The 25,290-nt window shown below is 69.1% G+C and overlaps 5 protein-coding genes across 10 annotated transcripts in view; 3 read left to right on the forward strand and 2 right to left on the reverse strand.

Moving 5' to 3' along the window:
* The first annotated feature begins 446 nt into the window (after positions 1-446).
* ANPEP (alanyl aminopeptidase, membrane) lies at positions 447-8,242 on the forward strand. Of its 3 annotated transcripts, none has more exons than XM_074880652.1 (21): positions 447-581; positions 1,336-3,277; positions 3,520-3,665; positions 3,746-3,882; positions 3,965-4,091; positions 4,177-4,331; positions 4,407-4,520; positions 4,641-4,784; positions 4,862-4,927; positions 5,049-5,114; positions 5,300-5,472; positions 5,562-5,638; positions 5,806-5,939; positions 6,053-6,108; positions 6,194-6,341; positions 6,461-6,552; positions 6,700-6,810; positions 6,886-7,053; positions 7,137-7,277; positions 7,446-7,527; positions 7,743-8,242. In XM_074880652.1, exons 2-21 carry the CDS (start codon positions 2,148-2,150, stop codon positions 7,899-7,901), a joined length of 3,426 nt encoding a protein of 1,141 aa, XP_074736753.1. In that variant the 5' UTR covers positions 447-581; positions 1,336-2,147; the 3' UTR covers positions 7,902-8,242. The 3 variants fall into 3 exon arrangements, with proteins under 3 accessions (XP_074736753.1, XP_074736755.1, XP_074736754.1); XM_074880654.1 differs by having other exon boundaries at positions 452-581; positions 2,328-3,277; XM_074880653.1 differs by having other exon boundaries at positions 463-581; positions 1,381-3,277.
* A 4,889-nt stretch (positions 8,243-13,131) lies between these two features.
* LOC141948350 (uncharacterized) lies at positions 13,132-14,612 on the forward strand. The gene is made up of 2 exons (XM_074880656.1): positions 13,132-14,132; positions 14,461-14,612. The coding sequence occupies exons 1-2, from the start codon at positions 13,260-13,262 to the stop codon at positions 14,521-14,523; spliced, it is 936 nt and encodes a 311-aa protein (XP_074736757.1). The 5' UTR covers positions 13,132-13,259; the 3' UTR covers positions 14,524-14,612.
* Positions 14,613-16,516: 1,904 nt separating this feature from the next.
* On the forward strand, positions 16,517-18,228 carry LOC141948349 (gonadotropin-releasing hormone receptor-like). The gene is made up of 3 exons (XM_074880655.1): positions 16,517-17,086; positions 17,392-17,596; positions 17,792-18,228. The coding sequence occupies exons 1-3, from the start codon at positions 16,517-16,519 to the stop codon at positions 18,226-18,228; spliced, it is 1,212 nt and encodes a 403-aa protein (XP_074736756.1).
* Positions 18,229-19,244: 1,016 nt separating this feature from the next.
* Positions 19,245-21,368, reverse strand: TMED3 (transmembrane p24 trafficking protein 3). The gene is made up of 3 exons (XM_074880277.1): positions 21,195-21,368; positions 20,602-20,850; positions 19,245-20,098 (listed from the first exon to the last, which is right to left on the reverse strand). The coding sequence occupies exons 1-3, from the start codon at positions 21,366-21,368 to the stop codon at positions 19,862-19,864; spliced, it is 660 nt and encodes a 219-aa protein (XP_074736378.1). The 3' UTR covers positions 19,245-19,861.
* Positions 21,369-22,075: 707 nt separating this feature from the next.
* Positions 22,076-25,290, reverse strand: part of ANKRD34C (ankyrin repeat domain 34C) — a 4,770-nt gene continuing 1,555 nt past the window's right edge. For 2 of the 4 annotated variants that reach the window (XM_074880279.1, XM_074880280.1), the window contains exon 3: positions 22,095-25,049. In XM_074880279.1, coding sequence (XP_074736380.1) covers positions 23,412-24,989 — 1,578 coding nt within the window. In that variant the 5' untranslated portion in view covers positions 24,990-25,049 and the 3' untranslated portion in view covers positions 22,095-23,411. Of the gene's footprint in view, positions 25,050-25,290 lie in introns of all 4 variants that reach the window. The other 2 variants (XR_012630380.1, XR_012630381.1) reach the window with 2 other exon arrangements.

Raw genomic sequence — 25,290 nt, forward strand, 5'->3', positions numbered from 1 at the left:
GGGGGGCTGAGCGGGGGGCACCCCCAAGCAGGGACCCCATTCCCAGTGTGCTGGGGTGCTCCGGGCGCTGTGGGGAGGGGACACAGCCCGGCTTGGGTGCTGCCACCCCCTCCGCAATGAGCCAAGGCTGGTGCAAGGGAGGGGACCCCCAGCAGCACCCGGGGGGGGTCCTGCAGCCCCGGGGGTCCCGCTCTGCCCGGGGCCGCAGGCACCTTCCCCCCGCAGAGCCCCCTCGCCCTGTCCCTGCGCCGGATGTGCGGGAGTCCTTGTTGGGGCCGGGAGCCCCCCGGGCCCGGGCTGGGCGCTGCCCCCCGCTGCCCCCCACCCCGGGCCGTGCCCCCCCCGGCCGCCAGCAGCCCAGGGGTTAAGGGGGCGAGGAGGTTCAGGTTCCTTCCCTTGGAGCTTTAGGAGGAAACTTTCCTCCCGCTGGCGGCTGAGCTGGCGGAGCTGAGACGCCCGGGAGCCGGGCGCAGGCAGGGCGCAGGCAGGGCGCAGGCAGGGCGCAGTCCTGGGTGCCTCGGTGGGGATGGGGCGAGCGGGAGCCCCGCTGCTCCCCCCTTCCCGCGGCTGAGCGCTGGAAGGTGAGCGGGGGGGCGATGCCGCTGCCCGGACCTCCGGCAGGGTTGGGGGGGTTAAGGTGGGGGGACGCAGACCCCGAGCTGGGGCTCCTGGGGGTCCCCCCACCCTGGGAGACCGTTGGGGCACCCTTGGGCCGAGCGGGGGGGGAGGCTGTGGGGGTGCTTGCGGGGGGTGTGGGGTGGGCGGTGGGGCATGTTCGGGGCTGAGGGGTTCGTGTGCGTGGAGGTTATGGAGCCCGAGTATGATGGGGGGGCTCGGGGGGGTCCATGGGGGTGCATGAGGTTATGGGGGGCTTTGGGGGACCCATGGGGGTGCAGTGAGGTTATGGAGAGCTCTGGGGGGGTCTACGGGGGTGGATGAGGTTATGGGGGGCTCTGGGGGGTGTGTGTGCATGTCGGGTTATGGGGTGGGGAGGGCCCAGGGAACTGCATGTCCATGTGTACCCAACGTCTGTGTCCAAGTGTCTGCGTGTGGGACGTGGGACACGCGTGTGCGCCGTCCGCACGGGCCCCGCAGCAGGGGGGTGCAGGAGCTCGTGAGGGGGTGGGGGCGTCAGGGTGCGGGGTGTCAGGGGGTGCTGCAGGCAGCCTGGGGTGGGGGCTGGGGGGGGAGGAGAGGGCCTGGCTGGTGTTAATGGGGGAGCAGCGCGTGTGGGTGCGCGTGCCGGCACGCCGGGCCCAAGGGGGCTGCGTGTGGAGGGCAGGGACGCGGCGCTGCGGGACAGGGGACGTCCCCAGCACCCTCCTGCCCCGGCAGAGCCGTCCCAGCCAGGCTTTGGTGCTTGCTGCTCCCCAAACCCAGTGCCTTTGGGCCAACGAGGGGACATCGGGCTCGGGAACTCTCCGCCAGGCACAGGCGCTGTCAGGGACAGGGCACAGTTCCCTGAGGACACCCCTCACTCTCCTCCTGCCATCGCCCCTTGGCCCGGAGCTGCGGCTCCTGGCGGGACCTTCCCGTGTCTCCTGGCTGGGTGATCTGACCTTGGGGAGAGGAGTTTCTATTCTCGGGGTGAGACGCGGTGCGTCCCCTCCCCGCCCTGCCCTGCTTGTGGGGACTTCGCTCCTGGGGCTTTCTGCTGGGCCTGCTCTGACACCCCAGCCCGGGAAGGAGTCCCTGGGGCTGACCCCCATGGCCTGGGGGGCCAAGGCCGAGCTCTTGGGGAGCAGTGTGTGCCCCGCTCCTGCGCGCCAGCACACCCAGCCCCGCTGTGTTTGCTCTGCCCGGGGGCTCTCCGCCGTGGGGCGCAGGCGAGGCCGTGCCCGTGGGACCCGCCATCTCACACCCATGTTTTGACTTCCCCCCGCCTCGCCCAGGTGGGAGGGCTGTGGCTGCTGGGTGCCCCGCGGCTGGTGGCAGCGGGCACGTGCTTGCCCAAGCCAGGCTCATGGGTCCTGGAGTTTGACCCCCGGGTGTGAGCCTGGCGGTGCAAGCCTGGACTTTGAGAGGGCTGTGGGCAGGGTGGGCAGGCCGGGCAGAGCGGGCCCCTCCCCAGCACGGTCCCGGGCTCCACCCAGGCCACCCAGACCCCCAGGGTTGCACCCCACGCCCTTCCCCCTTTCCCCCAGTGCATGGGCAGCCCGGTGAGGGCTCAGCCCAGCCCCAGCCCCAGCCCCAGCAGTGGGTCCCTCACAGGGCGAGGGGCAGCTGGGACCCCCCAGCAGTGGCCGGGACCCCGTCACTCGAGGGCAAACGGGATGACTGTTGGGGCCGCCGGCTGTGACTACCCCACTCTGTCCCTCCTTTTGCAGGGCCAGGCTGGCACTCGGGAGGGACCCAGGGAGTGCTGGCCCGCAGCCCACACCCGCTCCCATGCTGCCCATCCCTGCGATGGTGCAATCCCAAGGTGCTGGCTTCACCCCCCGCTGCAGCGACGCGGGGCGTTAGCGCTCCTGCGGGGCCGGGAGGCGGTCGGGTGGAAAGCTCATCCCAGGGGCCGTCGCCACCCTGAGCCTCATGGTCATTTAATACTTCACCCATTAACTTGGACTAATAAACCCCGTGGGACCGAGAGGCTAAAAGCCGTGCCAGCTGGGCAGAGCCTCCTCCGCGAGCGCCGTGCCCGCAGCCTCGCCATGGCAGCTGGCTTTTTCATCAGCAAGACCGTGGGCATTGTGGCCATTGTGCTGGCCCTGGGCGCCGTGGCCACCATCATTGCGCTCTCGGTGGTCTACGCCCAGGAGAAGAACAAGGTGACGGACGCTGGCACTGCCACCACCACCACGGCCAGCCCCCCCGTCACGGACACCGCCCCCACCACAGCCGTGTCCCCCTCCTCCGCCGGCCCCGAACACCCCTGGAACCGGTGGCGGCTGCCGACGACGCTGACGCCGGAGTCCTACGAGGTGACCCTGCAGCCCTTCCTGACACCCGACGCCAACAATGTCTACATCTTCAAGGGCAACAGCAGCGTGGTCTTCGTCTGCACGGAAGCCACCGACCTCATCCTCATCCACAGCAACAAGCTGAACTACACCCTGCAAGGGTCCTTCCACGCCTCGCTGCAGGCGGTGGACGGCTCCAGGGTGCCCCCCATCTCCAGCACCTGGCTGGAGACCCCAACCCAGTACCTGGTGGTGCAGCTGGGCAGCGCGCTGCAGCAGGGCCAGCGCTACCGCCTCGTCACCATCTTCACGGGGGAGCTGGCTGACGACCTGGCCGGCTTCTACCGCAGCGAATACGTGGATGTCTCAGGCGTCAAGTAGGTGGAGGGTGGGGGGGGGTCGTGGGGCCATCCCGGGGGTGGCGGAGGGCATGGGCTGGGTTTGGGGCTCCTCTCCCAACAGGGATGGTGCAATGGGTGGGGAGGAGCCTCTGTGCCCCCCTGCTTCCACATCCACCCCAGCAGGGACAGGACTGGTGGGGCGTGGGGCGAGCGGAGGGTCCTGGTGGGGTGGCGGCCGCTGCAGAGCCCCCCCAGGGGTTAACGGGGTTTGCTCGCAGGAAGGTGGTGGCCACCACGCAGATGCAGGCGGCGGATGCGCGGAAAGCTTTTCCCTGCTTTGACGAGCCAGCCATGAAAGCCAACTTCACAGTGACGCTGATCCACCCCTCTGACCACAAGGCCATTTCCAACATGCCGGTCATGAGTGAGTGGGGTGGGGGAACCCCGGCGGGGGGGTCTGGGGGGAGCTGCGGGGTGACCCCCCCCTCCCTATGCTCCCTGCAGGCACCCGGCAGCAGCAGATCGATGGGAAGAGCTGGAATGTCACCGCGTTCCAGACCACCCCCAGGATGTCCACATACCTGCTGGCCTTCATCGTCAGCCAGTTTGACTACGTGGAGAGCAATGAGGGCAACGTGCTGGTAGGCTGGGAGGGGGCACCCCCTGCCCGTCTGGGGCTCCGAGCCTGAGCAGCAGCTGAACCCTGCATCTCCCCCCATCCAGATTCGCATCTGGGGCCGCCCTGAGGCCATCGCTGAGGGCCAGGGTAGCTACGCGCTCCAGGTGACTGGCCCCATCCTCAAGTTCTTCGAGAGCCACTACAACACGTTGTACCCGCTGCCCAAATCTGGTGGGTGCCACGGGGCGTCCGGGGTGCTGGGTCAAGCCGCCGGCACCCTGGCACCCCCGCATCAACGTGACCCCTCCGTCCCCAGACCAGGTTGGCCTCCCCGACTTCAACGCGGGCGCGATGGAGAACTGGGGGCTGGTGACCTACCGGGAGAACTCGCTGCTCTTCGACAACGCCTACTCCTCCATCGGCAACAAGGAGCGGGTGGTGACCGTCATTGCCCACGAGCTGGCCCACCAGGTACCCACCGGGCCCCCCGCCTGCCCCATTGGCTGGCCGGGCCCCGCTAACAGGGTGCTGTGTCCCCCCCCGCAGTGGTTTGGGAACCTGGTGACGCTGCGGTGGTGGAATGACCTGTGGCTGAACGAGGGTTTTGCCTCCTACGTGGAGTACCTGGGCGCCAATGCGGTGGAGGAGACCTGGAACATTGTGAGTGCTGGCGGGCAGAGGGGATTGGACACCCCCTGCCCCCCCTGGGGGCCGTCCCCACTGCCAGGGGAGTGCACGCAGGGCTGAGGCGGGTGCTGGTACTTCCCCCCCCTGCTGCAGAAAGACCTGATGGTGCTGAACGAGGTGTACACGGTGATGGCGACGGATGCCCTGGCCACCTCCCACCCGCTCTCCTTCCGCGAGGACGAGGTCAACACCCCGGCCCAGATCAGCGAGGTCTTTGACAGCATCGCCTACAGCAAGGTGGGCACGGGGGGGACCGGGGTGGCGTCAGGGGGGGCCCCACACACCCCGGGGTCTCTGACCTGCCGTCTCTGCAGGGAGCGTCGGTGCTGCGGATGCTCTCTGACTTCCTCACCGAGGAGGTGTTCAAGGAGGGGCTGCAGGTGAGGCTCTGCTGGTGCCGGGGAGGGGTGTCCCACAGCATGGCCCTCCCGGGTGCTCTGTGGGTGTTCCGCACCCCGGACCTGCCCCTGCCCACCCGTCTCTCCTGGTGCTCTCCCACAGTCCTACCTCCACACCTTCGCCTACGGAAATACTGTCTACACTGACCTCTGGTCTCATCTGCAAGAGGTAGGAGGGGGCTGGCTGCTCCTGGCGGCTCCCCCCGACCCCCAGCCCCTTCCCCGCTGCTGCCCCAGCTCTGGAGGTGCTGCCTGGCGGGACGGGGTCCCAGGGTGCTGGTCACGCAGCTGCTGTGTGCTGGGTGAGCCCTGCACCCCGCCCTTGGCCCCGCTGACCCGCTGCCTCCCCCACAGGCTGTGGTGAAGAACAATGTCTCGCTGCCCAACTCCATCAGCAGCATCATGGACCGCTGGACGCTGCAGATGGGCTTCCCCGTGGTCACCGTCGACACCCGCACCGGCATCGTCACCCAGACACACTTCCTGCTCGACCCCAACTCCACGGTGGACAGACCCTCCGTCTTCCAGTGAGTGTGTGTGTGGGGGGCTGTCAGCGCCGGGCGGGGGGTCTGGGCAGGCACGGGGTGACCGCACTGCCCACCTGTCCCCCGCACAGCTACATCTGGATCGTCCCCATCACCTGGATGACGCGTGACACCCTCGGGGACAGGTACTGGCTGACTGATATCGCAGGTACGTGTGTCCTGCCCGGGCTGGGAGCGGGGGGCTCACTGCCACCTCCCCTGCCCCGGCACAGGTTGGGGTCCCCCGAGGAGGGCACCGGTGGGGGGGGGTGCTGAGCCTGACCCCCACTTGTGGGCAGGGGGGCAGCTCAGTCAGAACCTCCTGTCCTCCCCCAGGAACCAACAACCAGTTCAAGGTGAACAGCCCCAGCTGGCTCCTGCTGAACCTGAACGTCAGCGGCTACTTCCGCGTCAACTACAACCAGGAGAACTGGGACCAGCTCCTCGCCCAACTCGCCACTGACCACCAGGTATGTGGGGCCAGAGCACATGGGCCGTGGGTGGGCCCACACCCCCCTGCACCCCCACACCCCCCCACACCCCGCTGGGGGCTGCCCTGAGACGTCTCCTCTGCTCCCTCCAGGTGATCCCTGTCATCAACCGTGCCCAGATCATCGATGACGCCTTCAACCTGGCCAGGTGAGCCCAGCCGCACCCCCCCGGGGTCAGGGGGACCTGTGGGGTGGGTGCCCTGGGAGCTGACACTGCCCTTCACCCCTCGCAGGGCTGGGTACGTCAACGTGACCTTGGCCTTGAGCACCACGCGGTTCCTGAGCCAGGAGACAGCGTACATGCCCTGGGAGGCGGCGCTCAACAACCTCCAGTACTTCCAGCTGATGTTCGACCGCAGCGAGGTCTTCGGGGTGATGCGGGTGAGCGGAGCCCCGTGCCGGCATGGTGGGGGCGAGGGGCTGCGTCTGCACCCCGAGCTGGGGACAGGGGGGAGCTGCTGATGGTGCCACCGGGTGCTGACCCTCCTCCTGCCCCCCAGAAATACATCCAGAAGCAGGTGACGCCCCTCTTCGACTACTACCAGAACATCACCAACAACTGGGTCAACATCTCCAGTGGCCTGATGGACCAGTGAGTGCTGCAGCCCCTGCGCTGGGCTGGACCCCCCCGGGGTCTCCCCGACTGCACCGGGACGGTCACCCCAGCGTGTGCCAGGGAGAGGGCACGTCCCCGCTCGGGGAGCTGGTCCCCAGCCCTGCACGGCCGTTCTGTCCCCAGGTACAACGAGATCAATGCCATCAGCACAGCCTGCTCCTACGGCATCACGGAGTGCCAGGAACTGGCCACCAAATATTTCCGCCAGTGGCAGCAAAACGTCACCGAGAACCCGTGAGTGTGGTGGGGGGGTGGCCAGGCTGGGCACAGCGAGGGGCTTCCGGCTGAGTCAGCTCTTCTTTCCTGCAGGATTCCCCCGAACCTGCGCTCCTCCATCTACTGCAGCGCGGTGGCCACAGGCGGGGAGGAGGCCTGGGACTTCATCTGGGAGAGATTCCAGGAGGCCACTGTCGTGTCTGAGGCCGACAAGCTCCGCACGGCCCTTTCCTGCAGTCCCCAGCCCTGGATCCTCAACCGGTGGGTGTGGGGTCCTGGTGGGGGGCCGTGGCTCTGCCCCCGCCAGCCCCTCACCCAGCGGGGTGTCTCCCCCCCTCCCCCAGGTACCTGCAGTACACTCTGGACCCCAACAAGATCCGGAAGCAGGATGCCACCGCCACCATCAACAGCATCGCCAGCAACGTGGTGGGGCAGCCCCTGGCCTGGGACTTCATCCGCGGCAACTGGAGGATGCTCTTCAGCCAGTGAGCATCGAATGGAGAGCTGCGGGGGGCCGGCAGCACCCCCCTTCTGCCTGTGCCCCCCGCGGGGGGGTGGCACCATCCCTTCCCCTGGCCCAGCAGGGTGGGGGCAGCTGCAGTGCCGCTGCGTCTCTGCCCAGGGCTCTGGCTCAGCGTCCCTCTGCTCTCCAGGTACGGAGGCGGCTCCTTCTCCTTCTCCCGGCTGATTTTATCGGTGACCCAGAGGTTTTCCACAGAGTATGAGCTGCGGCAGGTGAGGCTGGAGGAGGGTCTGTGGGACCGGGCACCGGGGGGGACCCCAGCCCTGGCTGGCAGCTTGCAACCTGCCCTTGGCCTTGGTGGGGGGGGTCCTGCCCCAGCCCCTCCTGTGCCCGGGGGTCTGGGCAGCTTCTGGCCCCATCCTGGGCTTCTGGGGGGCTGCCGGGGCACCCCACGCCCGCCTGCTCCAACTCCTGCTCCCCCCGTCAGCTGGAGCAGTTCAAGGCAGACAACCAGGACATTGGCTTCGGGTCGGGGACGCGGGCTCTGGAGCAGGCGCTGGAGAGGACCCGCGCCAACATCAACTGGGTGAAGGAGAACCGGCAGCCGGTGCTGGACTGGTTCCAGGGCGAGACCACCCCCAGATAACCCTGCGGCCCCCACCGCCGCGCACCCTCCTCCCCACGCAGCCGCGGCACCCACCGCCCCGCTGCTGGGATGGACCCTTGCCCACTCCCCCGATCCACACACTCCGTCCTCTCGACCCCCAGCCCCAAACGCTCCCCCTGGGAGCCCCCCCATGCCAGCCCCCCCGCTGCTGGTGAGGGGCAGGGGCTGCTGCCCGTGGGCAGGGCCTGACGCCTGTATGATGGGCAGCGGAGGGGGGCCGGGGGGGCTTTGGGGTGGCAGGGGGGGGACCCTGCAATCAGTGCTGGACTCTGCGGGACCGTGCAAGGCCTGGGGGGGTGTAAATAAAGGCTTGCACGTCAGCTTCCCCCTCCTCGGATGCTGGGGGGCTCTGGGGGAATGCAGGAAGCACCTGGGACCCCGCGGTGGGGGGGTGGTGGTGGTCTGGGGACACGAAGTCCCCCGGGCCGTTAGGAGCCTGGTGCTAAGTGGCTCTGGGGGCTTTGCCGACGCCAGCCCCCCTCCCACCCGGCCCCTCCGTCTGACGGCTGCATGCGAGCTCTCCTGCTGGGCCCCAGCCCCGCGCCCTGCGCCGGGGGCTGCCGTGCTCCCTCCCTCTGGGGCTGGGGTCCCCCCGCCGGCGCAGCCACTGCGGGGTCAGGGCTGGGGCTTCCCCTGGGGACTGTCCCCCAGGTCCCCGAAGGGATGGAGCAGGAGGGTCCCAGCAGGATGGGAGCCTGTGGGTGGGGGGGCTGCCCTTCCAGGGGTCCATGGGGCTGGGGAAGCGCGTGGATGGTGGTGTGTGGGGGTGTGGGGGGGGGGGTGTTGGGGGGAACCCTGCCTGTGCTGGGGTGCAGCGAGGGAGGTCCCACAGTAACGAGTCGGGTTGTGGGGGTGCACAGCAGCTTTAATGAGGAGCCTTGTCCCGGTGTCCATCCCACGCGGCCACGCCACCGTCCCCCCCGTGGCTCTGCAGGTGGGGGTACAGGATCAGCTCCAGCCCCCCCAGTGCCGTGCTGGGGTGCAGCCGTGCAGGACTGGAGCTGCTCGGGGGGGTGGGGAGATGAGCCTGGCCGGGGTAGAGGGGCTGCTGAGCTGTGTGGAAAGAGCTGGGTGAGGTGGGATAGCCCCGTGCCCCCCACCCCATACCCCGTGCCCCCCACCCCTCACCCCACACATCCTGCTGTGCCCCCCAGCCCGTGCAGACCCCTCAGCCACGGTGTGCGGGGGGATTTGTGGGTGCAGCCCTGCCCACACCCCGTGAGGACCATCCACCCCCCTTCCTGTCCATCCTGGGGGTCTCCCCCAGCCCGGAGGGGTGCGGGAGCAGGGGAGGGGGCCATGGGTACCTGGTGGTGTGCAGGCGGCTGGGAGCCACGCGTGGGGGTCTCAGGGGCGCCTGTGTCCGTCAGTCCTGCCCTGGGAGCTGCAGGCTCCAAGCAGCAGGAGGAAGCCGTCCTGGTGCCCATGGCCGTGACGTGTGTTGAGGGGGGGCCCAGGGGGGTCACTGCTCCAAGGCTGCACAGCGGTGACGGCCAGGACCCTATGATGGAGCCAGGGGTCCCATGCAGCTCCGGCGGGGTCCCCGTCGCAGGGATGTAGGGGGGTGACCCCCAGGCCTCCATGCCCATGTCGGGAACCCCAAGCACCTCTGGGGGAGTCACCGCAGCAGGGCCGCAGGGTGGTGACCTCCAGGCCACCAGCTCCAGGGGGGTCCCCACCACGGGAGGTGACCCCCAGCCCCCAGTGCCAGGGGGTGAAGCCTCCCGTGGGGCTGGTGGGTGCTGGCGGGGGTCAGGACTCTGGCAGCACCCCAGGCCCTGGGGGCAGAGGGGGCAGTGGCGGGGGGCTGCCCCCCGCTGCCGGGCCAGCGCCTCCTCGCTGAGCCCCAGCAGGGCCGACAGGTGCCCGATGTAGCGGATGGCGAGGCGCAGGGTCTCGATCTTGGTGAGGCTCTGCCCCGCGGGTGCCAGCGCGGGGGGCAGGTAGTGCCGCAGCCGCAGCAGTGCCTGCGCCAGCCGCCGCATCCGCAGCTTCTCCCGCTCGCTGGCGCTTTGCCGCGGGCCCCCTGCACCCCTGCACTGCCCCGGATCACCCCCGGGGCCACCCCGCTGCCCCCGGCCCCGTGGGGGACACGGGGACATGTCGAGGGGCTCTGCAGAAGCTCGTGGGGAGGTGGCATCGACGAGGCCCCAGGGAAGGAGCGGGGCGGGGGGTCCGGCCATGGCTGGGGTCCGCTCTGCTGCCCACGTCTGGGGGTGCCCGGGCAGTCCCGGCTTTATGTGAGGCCGGGGTGCGAGGTGACGCTTTTGTGGCCGCCCGGAGGTGTCAAAACCTACAGAGCCGGGGCTGGGAGCCTGGGAATGCCGGGCCCATTTGCAAAGGTGTCTGTTCTGACTCCTCCGAGCCTTAATTGGCTCTGCCTGGCGCTGGGAAGTGTGCAGGGACCAATTCACACGCCCATGAGAGATGCTAACGTGTCCACCAGCCCCGGCAGAGCCCACACGGCCCTGCACGACGGCTCCGCTGGGCCAGCTGCGCTGCGGCGGGCACTGGGGACTTGACCTTCCAGTGCCGGAACCCCAAGCCGTCAGCCCCAACACCCAAGGGTGTCCCCACACCTTCCCTGCCCTCCACACAGCTCCCAGCCCTCGGACCGGGAGTTCTGGGGGTGCTCCCAGCTCAAACTGGCCGCCCCGAGGGGCAGGGGGATGCGGGGATGGGCAGCCAGGCTGGTGCGCCCATGGTGGGACCAGTGTTCCCCTTCCCGGGGGACATCCCTGCACCTGGCTGTGCCGCCTCGGGCTCCCTGATGCAGCCTCGGCTCCCTTAGCTCAGGCTGAGTGTTTGTGGGGACCCCCCCGGGCTGTGCCACCCCTGCACAGAGACTCGCTGTGCTGCTTCTCCAGCTGGCGCAAACACCAGATGGGGTTCGGGGTCCCTGAGGCAGCAGCGGGGTGCTGAGCTCTTCAGGATGCTCCAGAGCAGGGGACCCCCCCTGCGCACGTGGGCTGGGGGATGCAGCAGAAGCGGGGGGGCGGGGGGGACAGCGCTCCCGGGGCAGGGGGCTGTTTGCCAGGATGTTTTTGGGGCGCTCACCTCTGGGTTGGGCACAGCCCCAGCACCATCCCCATCCTGGCCGGAGGTATGAGGGCGCACAGCCAGGGCCGGGGGCCGTGCACCGGGAGGTGCTGGAGCGGGGACCGGGGGTCCAAGGCGGGCAGTGAAGTGTCCTGGGCAGGGCCCCCAGCAGTGCCTGGGGGGACCCCCTCAGCACGAGGGCTGGCTGCTCCAGGGGACACGGCGCCGGGCACGTCAGCATCCTGTGGCTCTGCAGCTGAGCTCCAGCCCGCGCCCTTGACATGGCCACCCCAAGGCCCTGTGCCCCCGCGCCATCAATAGGGGCCGGAGGGATGTGGGGGGACCCTGTCTCCCCCCGAGGGGTGAAGGACTGGTGGCTTTCCCTCGGGGGGGGCTCTGACCCCGCGACCAGTGCTGTCACAGCCGCGCTCCAGCACTTGTCTAAACACAGAGGGAGGTGGGAAGCAGCTGCCCAGCGGGGCCGCCGAGCTCATTACCCGGGAGCTCATCAGCTAATGAGACCCAGGAGGGGGCCTGGGAATGGGGGGGAGTGGGGCCAAGGCAGCACTGAGGGGCACGCAGGGAAGTGGCTGTGCCCCGGGCTGTGGGTTTGGTGCTGAGCATCCCGCTACGCTCCTGGGGCCATGCTGGAACCCCACTGCGGCCCCCAGCCCCGGCGACAGCTTTGGGGTGCTGTCGGACGCGGCATGGCCTCCAGTGAGGGGGCAGAGGGGATTAATAACAATTAATTGGTGGTTTTGTGGCATGTCTGCGGGGAGGTACCGGCCCGGTCGGATGCCGATATCCTCACGGTGCCCGGCCAGTGGTGTGGGTGCTGGGAGGCCTCGCTGGGGTGCCAGGGTGACGTCTTGGGGTGCACATGGACCTGAGCAGTGCCGGGGCTGGGTACCATGGGGAGTTTGGTGGCAGGGAGGGACCACGGGAGGTCAGGGCCCCGTCCCCGCGGCCTCTGCGCCGCTGGACACCAGCCCACCGGGGCTTTGGCACGCCGGCTCCCGGGCTCTGGGGCTGCACGGGGCTGGCGGTGAGCGCGGCGAGGACGGCAGGAGGGCCGGGCCGGCGCTGGGCGATAAGCAGGATTTATCTCGTCGCCTCTGTGTCACCGCCCTGCCAAGGAAACGCTGAACGAGCTTCGTGTGGCCCCTGGGAAACATGAGCCCGGGAGCGACGTGGCACTGGCTCACCCCGTGTCGCCAGCACTTCCTGGGGGGGGCCGGCCCTGCACCCCACTGCTGGGGCTGGGCCCCATAACCGGCTCCGTGGCTGGTACCTGTTGTTGGGGGACCCAGAGCACACCCGGTGTGGGGGGGTCCCGTGCCCATTATTGTACCCCCGGGGCTGTGTACAGCCGGTACGGGCGGTCCCGTGGCCACCGCCATACCCCCAGGGCTGTGCACACCCGGTACCCCCGGGGGGGCGGTTCCCGTGCCCATTGCCGTGTGGGGGTCACGTACCCCGAGGCCCGGACCCGCCGGGGGGGCTGTGCCGGTGCCGGTACCCGTGTCCCGGCCCCCCACCCGCTCCCTGATGGTTTTTCCTTCCCGCGACGGAGCCGCGTTTCCCTGGAAACCTTCGCACCCGCCGGCACCGACACCTGCGGGGCCTGGGAACGCGGCGGGGGGGCCCCTCCCAGCCCCGCCTCCCCCTCCCCCGGGGGGACGGTCACCGGCACCGGCGGCACCGGGCTGCGGCCGCGGCTCCGCGCCGGGCTCATTAGGGGCAGCGCGTGAAACCCCATTAGCGGGGGCAGCGGGGGACCTGCCGCGGGGGGGACGGGGACGACACGGGCCGTGCCCCCCTCCCCGGCACTGGGTGCGGGGTCGGTGTCCCCGGGATGCCCGGCTGAGGCCAGCCTGCGGGGTGGGGGATGTGGACACCCCAGAGTTGGAACTGCTGCAGCTCGCACCCCCCTGCAGCTGCCCTGTAGCCCCCCAGCAGCCCCATTGAAGCCCCATTGCAGCCCCACAGAAGCCCCCCTGTAGCCCCCCTCTGTAGCCTCACCCCAGCCCCATTGCAGCCCCCCAGCAGCCCCCCGTGGGGCCCAAGCCGCATCCTTAGGACAGCGTGAGGGGGGCACGGGCTGCGGGGGGGTGGGCAGCACAGTGCAGCCTCACACCGCCGGGGTAAAATTCGTCACCTGCGTGTTCAAAGCCGCCTGCCCTCGCCCCCCCCGGCCTTTGAAGTGCTGCGGACGCCGGGCCCGAAGGTGCCACTTCACACCTCTGGCCTCGCATAAAGCCGGGCGGCCGGGAGCTGCCGGCACACGGCCCCTCCGCCATGGCCCGTTCGGCAGCCCCCGGCATCCCGCTCCCCGCCACGGCCCCTCCGCAGCCCTGGGGCTGCCGCGGCCCGCCGGACCCCGAGGGCTACAGCAGCAGCTCGCCCGCAGCCTCACCCGACTCCTGCGGCCTCTCGTCCCCCGCTGCCGCCCGGGGACCCCGTCATGGCCCCACCGCCCCCCGCCTCCCCCGGGGCAGGAAGGGGGTCTGTGGCCTGGGTGCAGGGGGCCCGCGGCAAAGCGCCAGCGAGCGGGAGAAGCTGCGGATGCGGCGGCTGGCGCAGGCACTGCTGCGGCTGCGGCACTACCTGCCCCCCGCGCTGGCACCCGCGGGGCAGAGCCTCACCAAGATCGAGACCCTGCGCCTCGCCATCCGCTACATTGGGCACCTGTCGGCCCTGCTGGGGCTCAGCGAGGAGGCGCTGGCCCGGCGGCGGGGGGCTGCCCCCCGCCACTGCCCCCTCTGCCCCCAGGGCCTGGGGTGCTGCCAGAGTCCTGACCCCCGCCAGCACCCACCAGCCCCACGGGAGGCTTCACCCCCTGGCACTGGGGGCTGGGGGTCACCTCCCGTGGTGGGGACCCCCCCGGAGCTGGTGGCCTGGAGGTCACCGCCCTGCGGCCCTGCTGCGGGGACTCCCCCAGAGGTGCTTGGGGTTCCTGACACAGGGATGGAGGCCTGGGGGTCACCCCCCTACATCCCTGCGATGGGGACCCCCCCGGAGCTTCATGGGGCCGTCGCCTCCAGCGCATCCTCCTGGCTATCCCCTCCTCACTGCGTGGGGGCAGGGGCCCCCCTGGACCTCCCCGCCGACCCCCTCCTGGACACGGGGCTGATGCTGCCCGAGTTCGTGGATGCAGGGATGGTCACCCAGGTATGTGTGCTGGCGGGGTTGGGGTGAGCCCAGGCAGCCCCCCAGCATGGGGCAGGCTTCAACATCTCCCCCCAAAGTGTGCTCGGGGCTCTCTTGGCTTGGAGCAGCACAGGGACTGGTTTTGGGGTACCTTGTCTGGGGTTGGGAATGGAGAGGGGTCCCCCTCCTCCTGGCAGTGGGTGCATGTGGCCCCCTCCACCTTCCCTGACCCTCCTTCGTGTGTTGGGGTCCCATCCACAGCACCAGGAGCCCTCCCCCTGCAACCCCGGGGACCCCTGTACCCCTACCCTGGCCATTCACCATCTCACCCCCCCTCTGCTCTCACCAGGACCTCTCCGCAGACCTGCTGTCTCTCTTGGAGGCTCTGCTCCCGCCGCAGCCCCAGGACTGACCCTGAGCAGCCCCCACTCCCCGGTGCGAGACCTCCCTGGTGCCACGCAGCCCCGCGACGCATTGCCCCGACGCCTGGAACTCGGGGGATGCGTGTGTCCCCCCCCTTGGACAGCTGGGAGAGGTGTCGGGGACGAGCTGCCTCTTGTGTGAGCCTGGAGCTGCGCAGGACGTGCCGGGACGGCTGCGGCTGTACATAAATAAACCCCTGTGCCCCTCTGTGTGTCACCGTGTCGCCGTTCCCACTGCAGGAGTCGGGCATGGGATGGGGCGCAGCGTGCCCGGACCCCCATTTAGGCTCTGGGAGCGGCTTTGGGGCTGGGAGAGCGGGGCTGAGGTGGTGGCGGTGGGTGTCTGGTCAAGTGTGGGCAGGGGCATGGGCCCAGCACTGTCTTGCCAGGCTGCAGGGGCTGGGGACCCCAGCACAGGGCTGGGAAAGTGATTCTGGGGAGGTGTGTGGGGGGGAGACACCTCCTGCCCCGGGTCTGCCCCCGAGGGGGGTCACCATCACCCTCCGGATCTGGCCCTGGGGCTCGGTGAGAGCTGAGCATTGCCTGCCCCTGGCGCCGGTGCCTGCAACACCCTCCCCACCGCGCGGAGTTAAAATGTGGGAATTTGGGTGTCCAGCAAGAGGGGAAGGGCTAAGGTGTGGGGCTGGGGCTGACCTCACCGGGCTGGAGACCCCGCAGGCGAAGGGGAATGTGTGTGGGGGTGCAGATGGGGCCCCTCTGCCCCCCAGCCCCCTCGGCGGCTCCCTGGGGCGGTGGGGGGACCCGTAGGAGCCCATCACAGGGCCCGTGGCAGAGCCGACAGCCGGGTGCTAATGCCGCGGGGGGGGGCGCCTTCTCCACCCACCCCGGGGGCTCTGGGGCAGGGGGTCTGCAGGGCTAATGAGCCCCACTTAGCTGTGAAATGACTTGCTAATAACGTTAATTCCCTCTGCTGGGGGGGGTGAAGCCTTTGAGATGCAAAGCAGCCCCCCTGCCCTCCCCCAGGCGGCAGTTTCCCCCCCCCAAACACCCCCCCAGCCAGGGCTCAAGGGCCATGGGGACACACGCAGGACTTGGAGACACGCTCCGGCTGTGGGGACAGGCACCGTCTGCGGGAGCGGCTGGGCTGAGGGAAGGGACCTGTGGGTCTCTGAGCTCCCCCCAAATGATGCACCCAACGCTGGGGACCGGGGAGTGCTCGCACTGGGGGGGCCCTCCTTTTGCCCAGCTCCTCGTCCCGCTGCTTTGGGGGGCCCTGCCCGGGGGGGGGGGGGGGGCTGCCCTGGGGGGGGCTCCTGTGGCAGGTGGGTGGCGTGGGGCGAAGGACCAAGCAGATCCAGGCGGGTCCTTGGCTACGTCAAGGAGCAACCAAGCTGCCAAGGGCACCCCTCCAGCCGCCTCCCCAGTGTGGCCCAGCAGCGGGCGCGGAGGCGGCTGCGGGCGCCAGCGGTGCCACCCCCCCGCTCCCCCTCTTTCCCTGAGGCCACTGGGCACGGCGCGGATGCAGGAGCCCTCGGCGCAGACACCCTGAAATGGCCTGTCTGGGCAGTGCTGGGCAGGACACCTTGGCTAGAGGTGAGGAGGGGTGGGAAATGGGGTGCCCGGTCCCCCGGGGGCTCCGGCGTTGGGCTGGGGGGTGTCACCGTCCCCGTGCATGATCACGAGGGGTGCTGCGGGGTGGGGGATGGACGGGCAGAAGCAATGGGCTAGGGTTGAGGTCAGCTGAGCCTCTCTCTGCCCTGCTTGGTGCCAAGGACCCCTGTAGCTCTATGGGGTGTCAGGGGGGCTCTGGGGATGCTGGAGGAGCCATGGGGATGCCGAGAGCAGCCGAGGACGGGAAGGCAGCGGGCTGGGGTAGGGGCTGTGGCGCAGGCACCGTGGTCCTGGGCAAGGAGCGGGGGCTCCTGGGGATGGCACCTCCTTCACTGAGCATGACCTGTCCCCCTCCCCGCCCCGGGGAGCCCGCACCCCAGGGCCCCCTCTGGGCAGGCTGCCGCTGCCCGTATGCCTGTTGTGGCAGGAAGGGGCTGTGCAGACCCGGACCCTGTGGTGGGGAACACCAGCACAGAGGGCCCCAGCAGCCTGCCCCCCCCTGAGCGGGGGTGCGCCTGGGCCCCCCAGGCCGAGGGCAGTGAGGAGCCCCTGCGCCTGCCCACCTTCTCGCCCGCTGCCCAGGCCCGCGTGGCCGTCACCTTCGCCCTCTTCGTCCTCTCGGCCGGCTGCAACCTGGCCGTGCTGCGGGCGGCGGGGGGCCGGCGGGGCGGCCAGCGCTCCCACATCCGCCTGCTGCTGCGACACCTGGCCGCTGCCGACCTGCTGGTGACGGTGGCAGTGATGCCGCTGGATGCCGTCTGGAACATCACCCTGCAGTGGCGGGCGGGTGACCTGGCCTGCCGCCTCCTCATGTACCTGCGGCTGCTGGCCATGTACGCCTCCGCCTTTGTCACCGTCGTCATCAGCCTGGACCGGCAGGCCGCCATCCTGCGCCCGCTGGCCATTGCCCGCGCCCGGAGGAGGAACCGCATCATGCTCTACGTCGCCTGGCTCCTCAGCGCAGGGCTCTCGGTGCCGCAGGTACCCCGTGCCCCCACGGCAGATGCCCACCCGGACCCTGTGCCGGCTCCCGGGGTGCCCAGCGGTGTCAGCTAGGGCTGCTCCCAGAGCCCCGCAGGATGGCGAGGGCTTGGGGAAGAGGGGGCCAAGCTGGGCAGCAAAGGAGGAGTCGTGGCCATGTGCCCCCTCACCCAGCTCTGCCCCCCGCCCCACTGTGCGCCCCGGACCCCCGGGAGCTGGCACAGGGGTGGCTCAGGAGGTGCAGAGCCCCCGTTACCCCGTGGCCCCGTGGCGGGGGCCGTGTCCCACCTCCGCTCTGCCTCCAGCTCTTCCTCTTCCGCACGGTGACCCTCCGCCCCCCACACAACTTCACCCAGTGCACGACACGGGGCAGCTTCCCCCAGCCCTGGCATGAGACCCTCTACAACATGCTGGGCTTCGCCTGCCTCTTCCTGCTGCCGCTGCTCATTATGGTCTGCTGCTACGCCCGCATCCTCCTGGAGATCTCCCGGCGCATGGGCTCCGGCCTCTGTGAGTGTCTGGGCACAGGGCTGCCACGTCCCCACGCCCAGGGGGCGCTTTGCAGGGACCCTGGGATGGAGGGAGCTGGGGGGAGTCCTGCCCAGGGCTGTGTGGGGACCCCCTGGCCCTCCCTTGGGGTGGGGGGAGTCCCTGTACCACCCGGGCAGCTGAGCGTCCCTCACTGATGGGCCGTGCCCTCCCCAGTCTCCTCCCGGGACGCGTCGCTGCGGTGCTCCAGGAACAACATCCCGCGGGCACGGCTGCGCACGCTCAAGATGAGCCTGGTCATCGTCTCCTCCTTCATCCTCTGCTGGACCCCCTACTACCTGCTGGGGCTGTGGTACTGGTTCTGCCCACGGGCCATGGAGAAGAGGGTCTCACCGGCCCTCACCCACATCCTCTTCATCTTCGGCCTCTTCAACGCCTGCCTGGACCCCATTACCTACGGGCTCTTCACCATCCCCCTGGGCAGGGGCTGGGGCTGCCCCTGTGGCCACGGTCCCAAGCCCCAGCTGCCCTCTCCGGCCACCGGCTCCTTCCGCTGCTCGGCCTCCTCCCTGCCGCCCAAGCGGGGGGTCCCGGGGCTGCAGGGGCAGCGGGTGCCCGAGGGGGCCAGCTCCTGCCAGAGCAGCTCCCTCTGAGTGTGGGGCTGTGGGGACGCCCCAGGGTGCTCAGCAGGCACCGAGGCCATGGGCAGGAGCAGGACAGTGAGGGCAGGGGGGGGCTGGCAGGGTCAGGGCCACTGCTGCTCCTTTCCTGCACCCCAAAGCGCCTCTGCGGGTGGCGGGGCTGGCATGGGAGCCCCCTGGACCACTCTCTGCGCCTGCCAAGCCCAGCAGCACCACAATAAAGTGTCCCGTGGCCACCTCCTGTGTCCCCAGCCGTGAGCGGGGCTGGGGCTGGGGTCCCCAGAGTGGGGACCCCCAACCTGCTGTCCCTGGGGGGTGTCTGGTCCTGGCTGCTCCTGTCCCCACCGTGGGGGGCTGCCAGGGTCCCCAGGGAGGGACCGATCCAAGGGTGTCCCATCCCACTCCTGGGCCAGGGCTGGGTGCTGCCCTCTCTGCTGGGGCTGTTTGTCCCCCACGGGTTGCGGGGCTGATCCCTGCCGCCAGTGCCGAGCTGGCAGCCGTCCCCGTCCCCGCGCTGCCCGCAGCAGCCTCACACCCGCCACCGGCTCCGCTCGGAACGGCAGCTCCCGGCTGCTGCCGAAGGTCGTCGTGAGGCACAGGGGCCTGGCAACCGGCCCAAGGCCAGTGCTGCCACGGGAGCTGGCGCTGCCAGTGAGGCCACGGAGGCGGGGAGGGGGCTGCAGCCCCGGGCTTCGAGCAGGGGCTGTGGGTGCCTGGTCCCCTTGCTCCCACCCTGCGCCCTGGAGCAGCCGGTCTGAGCCCTCCCTGTGGCACCAGGAGCAATTCTAGGGGGTGAGGGACGGCTCATGGGAACTGCCCTGGTATCCCCCAGCTCTCCCAAAACGTTTCTTGGACGGGGGGAGACTGGCATCACCCCGAGCCCGTCCCTGGAGTGCTGGTGGGGGGTGAGCACCTGACGAGGCAGGAACAGGCAGTGCCTGTTGCAGGCAGGGCCAGGCAGCGCGGCGTGGCCATGGCCATCCCCAGCTGCCCACCCTGGGCGCGGTGCCCAATAAAGCAGCGTGAACCGCAGTCGCGGGGGTTTATTACGAAGTGGCAAAGTAAAACGCCAGCGGGGCTGCTCCAGAGGAGCAATCCCCTGCCCACTCTCGGGGGGGTCTCTGCTTTGTGGGGCTCCAGGGAAAGGGGGTGCGGGGGGTCCTCACTGCTGCTGGTGGGGGGATGGCGCTTCCTCGGCACGGGTGGGAAGAGCTGTGCCGCTCCCACGGTCTGTGGGGCAGGAGAGGAGGCGCAAGGGGCCAATCCCCGGGCGCAGACTCATGTAAATAGGAAAATCCCACCCTGTACCAGGCACGGCACTTGCTTCCGCGACCTGGGAAATGCTTCGCTGGGAGGCTGGGAGTGTCCCCTCCACAAAGCCGGGGGAGTGGTGAGCGGGGACAGAGGGGAGGGGGCTGCAGGGCAGGTGAAGGCAAAGCATGAGGCGATCCTGGGGGGATCGGCCGGGGGATGTCGGTGCTGGGGGGACCATTCTTCACCCGGTTCAGCAGCGTCACACCATCCCCTGCTCCCCCCCAGCCCCCTCCCCACGGCAGCACCTTGCAGAAACCCGAGGCGAAGCGTGACCCAGGAGAACGCTGCCCGCCCGCCCCTGCCGCAGTCTGGGCATGGAGCGGCTGCAGCTCTAGGTGCCAGCCCCGCCACTGCCAGGTCTCTTCTCGGTGAAGAAGCTTTTCAGCAGCATCACTTGCCCAATGCTGACCACAAAGAGGATGAGGGTTTCCCCAACCGACCAGTATGAGACCCGGCCGTTGAGGTCTTCGGCTCTGCTCCGGTCCTGCGCTTCCCGCAGGCGGTAGTGAGTCTGGGAGTCGATCACCGTGTTCAGAGCCTCGTGGATGGTGACACAGGCGGACTCCATCTAGGGAGACAAGCATGCTCCGTCGCTCCCGGCAGTGCTCGGGCCCCACGTGCGTGGCCAGGGGAGCTGAGGACGGTGCTGGGGCACCCAAGAGAGGGACAGCAGTGCCCTGAGCCGCTGGGTCTCTGCCAGCCCTGTCCGGAGAGAAGTTCTGCTCCAAGGGGCAATGCTGGAGACCGGGGCACGACCAGGAGCCCTGCCGAGGTGCCAGGGGGGTTCCGGCCACCCCTGCGGAGTCACACCAAGAGATGGAAAAGCCTGGCTGCGCTTCCCTTGTGCCAGAGGGACACTGGGTGCTCAGTTTCCCACCCAGAGTGCCCCCCCCCACCCCCGTCCCCCTCTGCCTGTGCCACTGGGAGCAGGATGTGGCCTGAACGCAGCGGGGCGGTTGGCTGGCGGTTGGCACTTCTGCATTCAGCGGAGGGGAAGGGGAACAAGCCCCCAGCCGCCACCCCGCAGGGCCGTTTGGGACCTTCCTCCCGTGGCAGCGTGCGGGAACCCACCTGTGTCAGGGCCGTGACGCGGTTGCTCATGTCGGGCAGGATGGGCGGCTCGTCGCCCACCTGGAAGTCGAAGTAGATGGTTTTGTGGGAGAAGGTGGAGAACTCATTGCTGAAGCAGAAGGTGTAGACGCCCTCGACTTCAGCACGGTGCGGGAAGCTGTCATACTGCTTCTTGGTCTCCTTGTAGATCGTCCTGCCGTTGGGGTCCTCCACGTAGCAGTCCACGTCGTAGTGTCCCCCGGTGATCACCTGGGCGCGGTGACGCAGGTGGCACCAGCCAAATGACGTGGCGGGAGCCCGGGAGGGAGCGGCTCTGCTCAGCCAGCCAGCACCGTGCCCGTCCCCGGGCTGGGGAAAGCCGAGCCCCGGGGTGCCCCGAGCTCTGGGGGACACGGGGGGGGACAGCCCCGATGGCCGGGCCAGGGGCTCCCGTGGCCACGGCGGGCACATCCCGGTGCCCGCTCCGAGGCGGGCACGGGGCCAGGGTTGGGAACGGTGGCCGGTGCGGCGTGGGGGGAGCCGGGGGTGCAGCCGCAGCCCTGCCTGGGGCTCTGCGGGGCACGGCGGGGGCCGGGGCGCGGGCAGGGCAGTACCTGATAGTCCAGCGTGAACTTGAGGCCTCGGCCCAGCTCCTGGTGGAAGCACTGCCTGTGGCTGTCGGGCAGCTCGAAGGTCAGCTCGGTGCTGCCGGCCGGGCCGACCCGCAGCGCGCACAGCACCAGCCCCAGCACCAGCCCCCGCATCCCGCCCCGCATCCCGCCCCGCATCCCCCGGCCCCGCCCTGGCCCCGCCCCGCCTGACGTGGCGCCCGGTACCGGCGGCGCTTCCGCTGGGGGCGGCCCCGGGGCTCGGCCCCATCCCCTCGGGGCTCGGTCACCCCCCTCGGGGCTCAGCATCCCCCCACGGTACTCGGCATCCCCCCACTTTGGGGGTCGGCACTCTCTCCTGGGGGCCCCCCCCCCGGCAACGGCACCCCCCCAACGGGGCTTGGCACCCCTTCTCGGGGCTCGGCTTGCCCCCCTCGGGGCTCGGCTCCCCCCCCGGGGTTCACCTCCCTCCCCCAGGCTCGGCCCCCACCCTCACCGGGGCTCGACACCCCTCCCCAGGGCTCAGCCCCCCTTCCTGGGGCTCAGCCACCCCCCTCGGGGCTTGATACCTCTCCCCGGGGTTCACTCCTCTCCCTCAGGTTTGGCCCCCCCCACCTCCAGGGCTCAGCACCCCGCCCCGGGGCTCGGCCCCCCCCTCGGGGCTCACCCTCGCCCCAGTCCCAGTCCACCCCCCCCGCCCCGAGCAGGGCCGCAGGCAGCAGCTCCCCGGCCATCGCCGAGCTCTTTATTAACGCAGCGATAATATCAAACCTCCGCACTGTGGTGTGACATCACCCCCCCCGCCCCACGCTCACGCTGCCGCCGCGCACACGCTCCCGTTAATGCGGTAAAATATCCCCCCCCCCCCCTTCCCCGAGAAGCACGGCTCATCCGACGCGAAGGCAGGAACGGTCCAAGCAAACGGGCGACAATCGCTGGCGAAAGGCGTCAAACGCGGCTTAAAAAAAAAAAAGACAAACGCAAAAGGTTGGAATATTTAGAAATGAACGGAAAAGGTGAGCTGCAGGATTTAGAATTCCACACTCTAAAATAGAAGACAAACGTCATCGTTATAGGGAAAATATGCCTGAAATTCAACCTATAAGACATTTGACCTACAGAAAATATAAACTTTAAGGCTGTAAAAATATAAGCCCACCTCTGCTCTCCATGGCACATTTAAACCTCAAACGCACTTTCAGAGAACGTTCCGGCGCAGATGAACCCAAAAAGCGGTGCTGCTTTGTGCCCGGTGCTTCGTGCCAAGTTTTGCGGCAGCCCGGAGCAGGAAGGCCGATGCCATGGGCGAGGAACCACCTTGTCGCCGGCCATTTCGGACAGACGGATGGACAGACGGATGGCAGCGTGGGCCAAGGCACGCTCCCCACCGCCGCTGCCATCCTTGGCAACTTGGCATTCTTGCTCTCCCGCTGTTGGCAGAAGTTTCCCGTGCAGACAAGCCCGGGAGTGCTCCCCGCCCAGGAACTCGGTGCTCGGAGCTGCTTAGCACGGTGGGAAATGCCCCTGAACTTTGGTGGCTTCAGAGACAGAGACAAGCCCGTTCCCGATCCCGGCCCGCTGAAGCGCCGGGCTGCAGTGGTAACGGAGTTTAGCCCAGCCTCTGGAGTTCCAAAGCACTCAGAAATCTCTGCAGTGGAGAACTGTCTCCCTCTCCAGCACAGGGAGGGTACCAGGACGTTTGGCTGCTGGGGACGGGTGTTTCGGCTCTTCCAGCCTCACGCCAGTGGTCAGCTGCTTTGCTTCCCGTAGGCACTTCACAAACACATCAGCCCCACGGCTCACGGGCGTGGGGCTCCGGGTGGGTTTCTGTGTCAGAATGAGCGGATGGAAGAAAAGCGGATGGTAAATAAGGAGGAAGAAGGGAACTGCAGGCAGGAGCCTTCGTGCGAAGCCTGACGGTCTCGGATGGTCTGGGATCGATCTCTCAGGGATGGTCTGGGATCGATCGCTCCTGGGGAAAGGTCCAGAAGCAAATGAAGAGCACAAGAGACTTCACTGGTTTGGGCTGGACGCCTGGGCTCTCTCTACGGCTCTGGCAAGTGGGAGCAGGGACCTCCTGGTCCAGCCCCTGGGCCCAGGTCTGACCCCCGCGGCCACCAGCGCTTCCTTGGAGCCAGGCGACCGCTCTGTGCAGGAACCATCATGTTTCTGCAGGGCCAGTGCTGGTTTGGTAACCTCCCTGGGAAGCAAATGGTGACACGGCTACTGGGCCACTATTTCCTCGAAATCGGAGAGCTGCCGCATCTGCTCCGCCTGCATGGAGTGCCTCCGGAGAAGCTTCCTCTTGGCTCTCAAGTCGCCCCGTCGGGGTGAGCTGGGAGCGATGGGTACCCGGGACTTCAAGCCAGCAGCAAGCGGAGAGGAAGTTTTGCTGTTGGAGCCGATATCGGGGATGGGGGGGTTGGGGTTCACATTCAGGGGGGGCAGATATCCTGGCCTCGTGTGGGAGATGTGGTCCAGCAGCAGCGTCCCGGAGCCTCGCCTCTCCAGCAACCCGGGCGCTCGGCGCCGCGCAGTCCCAGGCGATGCGCAAGCGATGCCGTCCAGGGACTCCCGTGAGCCGCCCAGCAAGGCCAGGTGGGACCCGCTGAGCTTCCTCCTCTCTGATGGCACCTTCCCCGCCTCAGCCGGGCTGGGGACCCCAGGGAGCTGGGGGTCACAGTCGTAGTGCTCGGTGCCTGGTCTCCGCCAGTGCAGCGCATCCATCGCCGCAGCCAAGCCGGCACCGACGCCCTCCGGCTCTTCGGGGACCGTGCTCCGCCGCGGCAGGCGCGGGTGGGCGGCCTGGCTCTTCTCGTAGGCCGCTTTCCTCGCCAGCGGCACCGGGGCTGGCGGCGTCCGCAGCGCCTGCTCGTCTACGGGGGGGAAGAGCGAAGGGTCCTTGCTCCGGCCACTGCCGCTGCGGGCCAGGGGGGCCGTTTTGGAGAGCGAGAGGTCGCCGACGCCGGTGATCAGCTCGTCGCTCGCGCAGAGCCACGTGTCGTCACGGTGCGCGGTGGCCGCCAGCACCGAGGGCGCGACCAGACCCCACGGCTCCGAGCGCAGGCGCTTCAGCTTGGGCAGGCGAGCTCTCCTGGCCGCGCCGGCCCTGTGGCCCGGGGAGGGCGGCTCGTCAGCCGAGGGGCTGTCCCCGGGGTGCGATGTGTGCGGGCAGAAGCCGCCGCTCTCCTTCTCAGCAGGGGAAGGTGCCAAGATGGGAGTTTTCAGGTGGGTGCTGGAGGGTGCTGTGCCCGCCTCGGGGGGGGCCCTCTCCTTGAACTCCAGCGACGGGGGAACGTTCAGGTACTGCTTGGTGGTCTTGGTGCCCGAGGCTGATTTGTCCATGGTGATAATGATCACCTCCTTCCCCTTGGCTTTGCAGGCGTTCAGGAGGTGCTGCAGCACATCCTTGTCATCGGCGTTGATGGCGTGGACCAGAGCTGAGGCTCCCGAGTGGTCCTCCAGGCTGGGGTCCGCCCCGTTGTCCAGGAGCAGGGACACCACGTCCCCCCCTGCGCCGCGGATGCAGGCGTGCATGAGGGCTGTTTTCCCGGACTTGTCCTGGATGTTGGGGTCAGCTCTGTTGTCCAGCAGGTACTTCACCATCTTGGCCTTGTTAATGCTCTGCTGGTCGACGTGCTTGGTGATGCAGGCCACCATCAGCGCAGTCTCCCCTTTCTCGTTGCTCTCGTTGATGTAAGCCCCCCCTTCCAGCAGCAGCCGGGTCAGCCGGAGCCGGCCCAGCCACACTGCCTTCAGGAGGGAGTTTCCCCCCAGCTCCAGCTCGGTCGCCTCATCCATGGCGCTGGCTGCTGCTTACTGGTGGGCAAAGACGGCGCCGGCCGGCAGCTGTGGGAGGAACTGGGAAGGAGAAGTGAGGTTTGCTCCTCGGCCCAGCTCTCGCCTCTGCCCTGCCTTCCTGGGGCTGCCACGCTCTTGGCCCTGCTCCGCATCCCACCGCCTCTTTCTGGCCATGTCCACCCCACCCCCGGGCCCCCAAAATCACCCCCCTGCTCACGTGCAGCACAGAGGGGTGCCCAGGGTGCAAGAAGGGGGGGTTGGCTCTCCTCAGGGATCTCCCGGGAAGAAAGAGCTGATCTTT

Source organism: Strix uralensis, chromosome 11 (genome assembly GCF_047716275.1).
Source record: "Strix uralensis isolate ZFMK-TIS-50842 chromosome 11, bStrUra1, whole genome shotgun sequence".
In the NCBI taxonomy this organism is placed as follows: Eukaryota; Metazoa; Chordata; class Aves; order Strigiformes; family Strigidae; genus Strix; species Strix uralensis.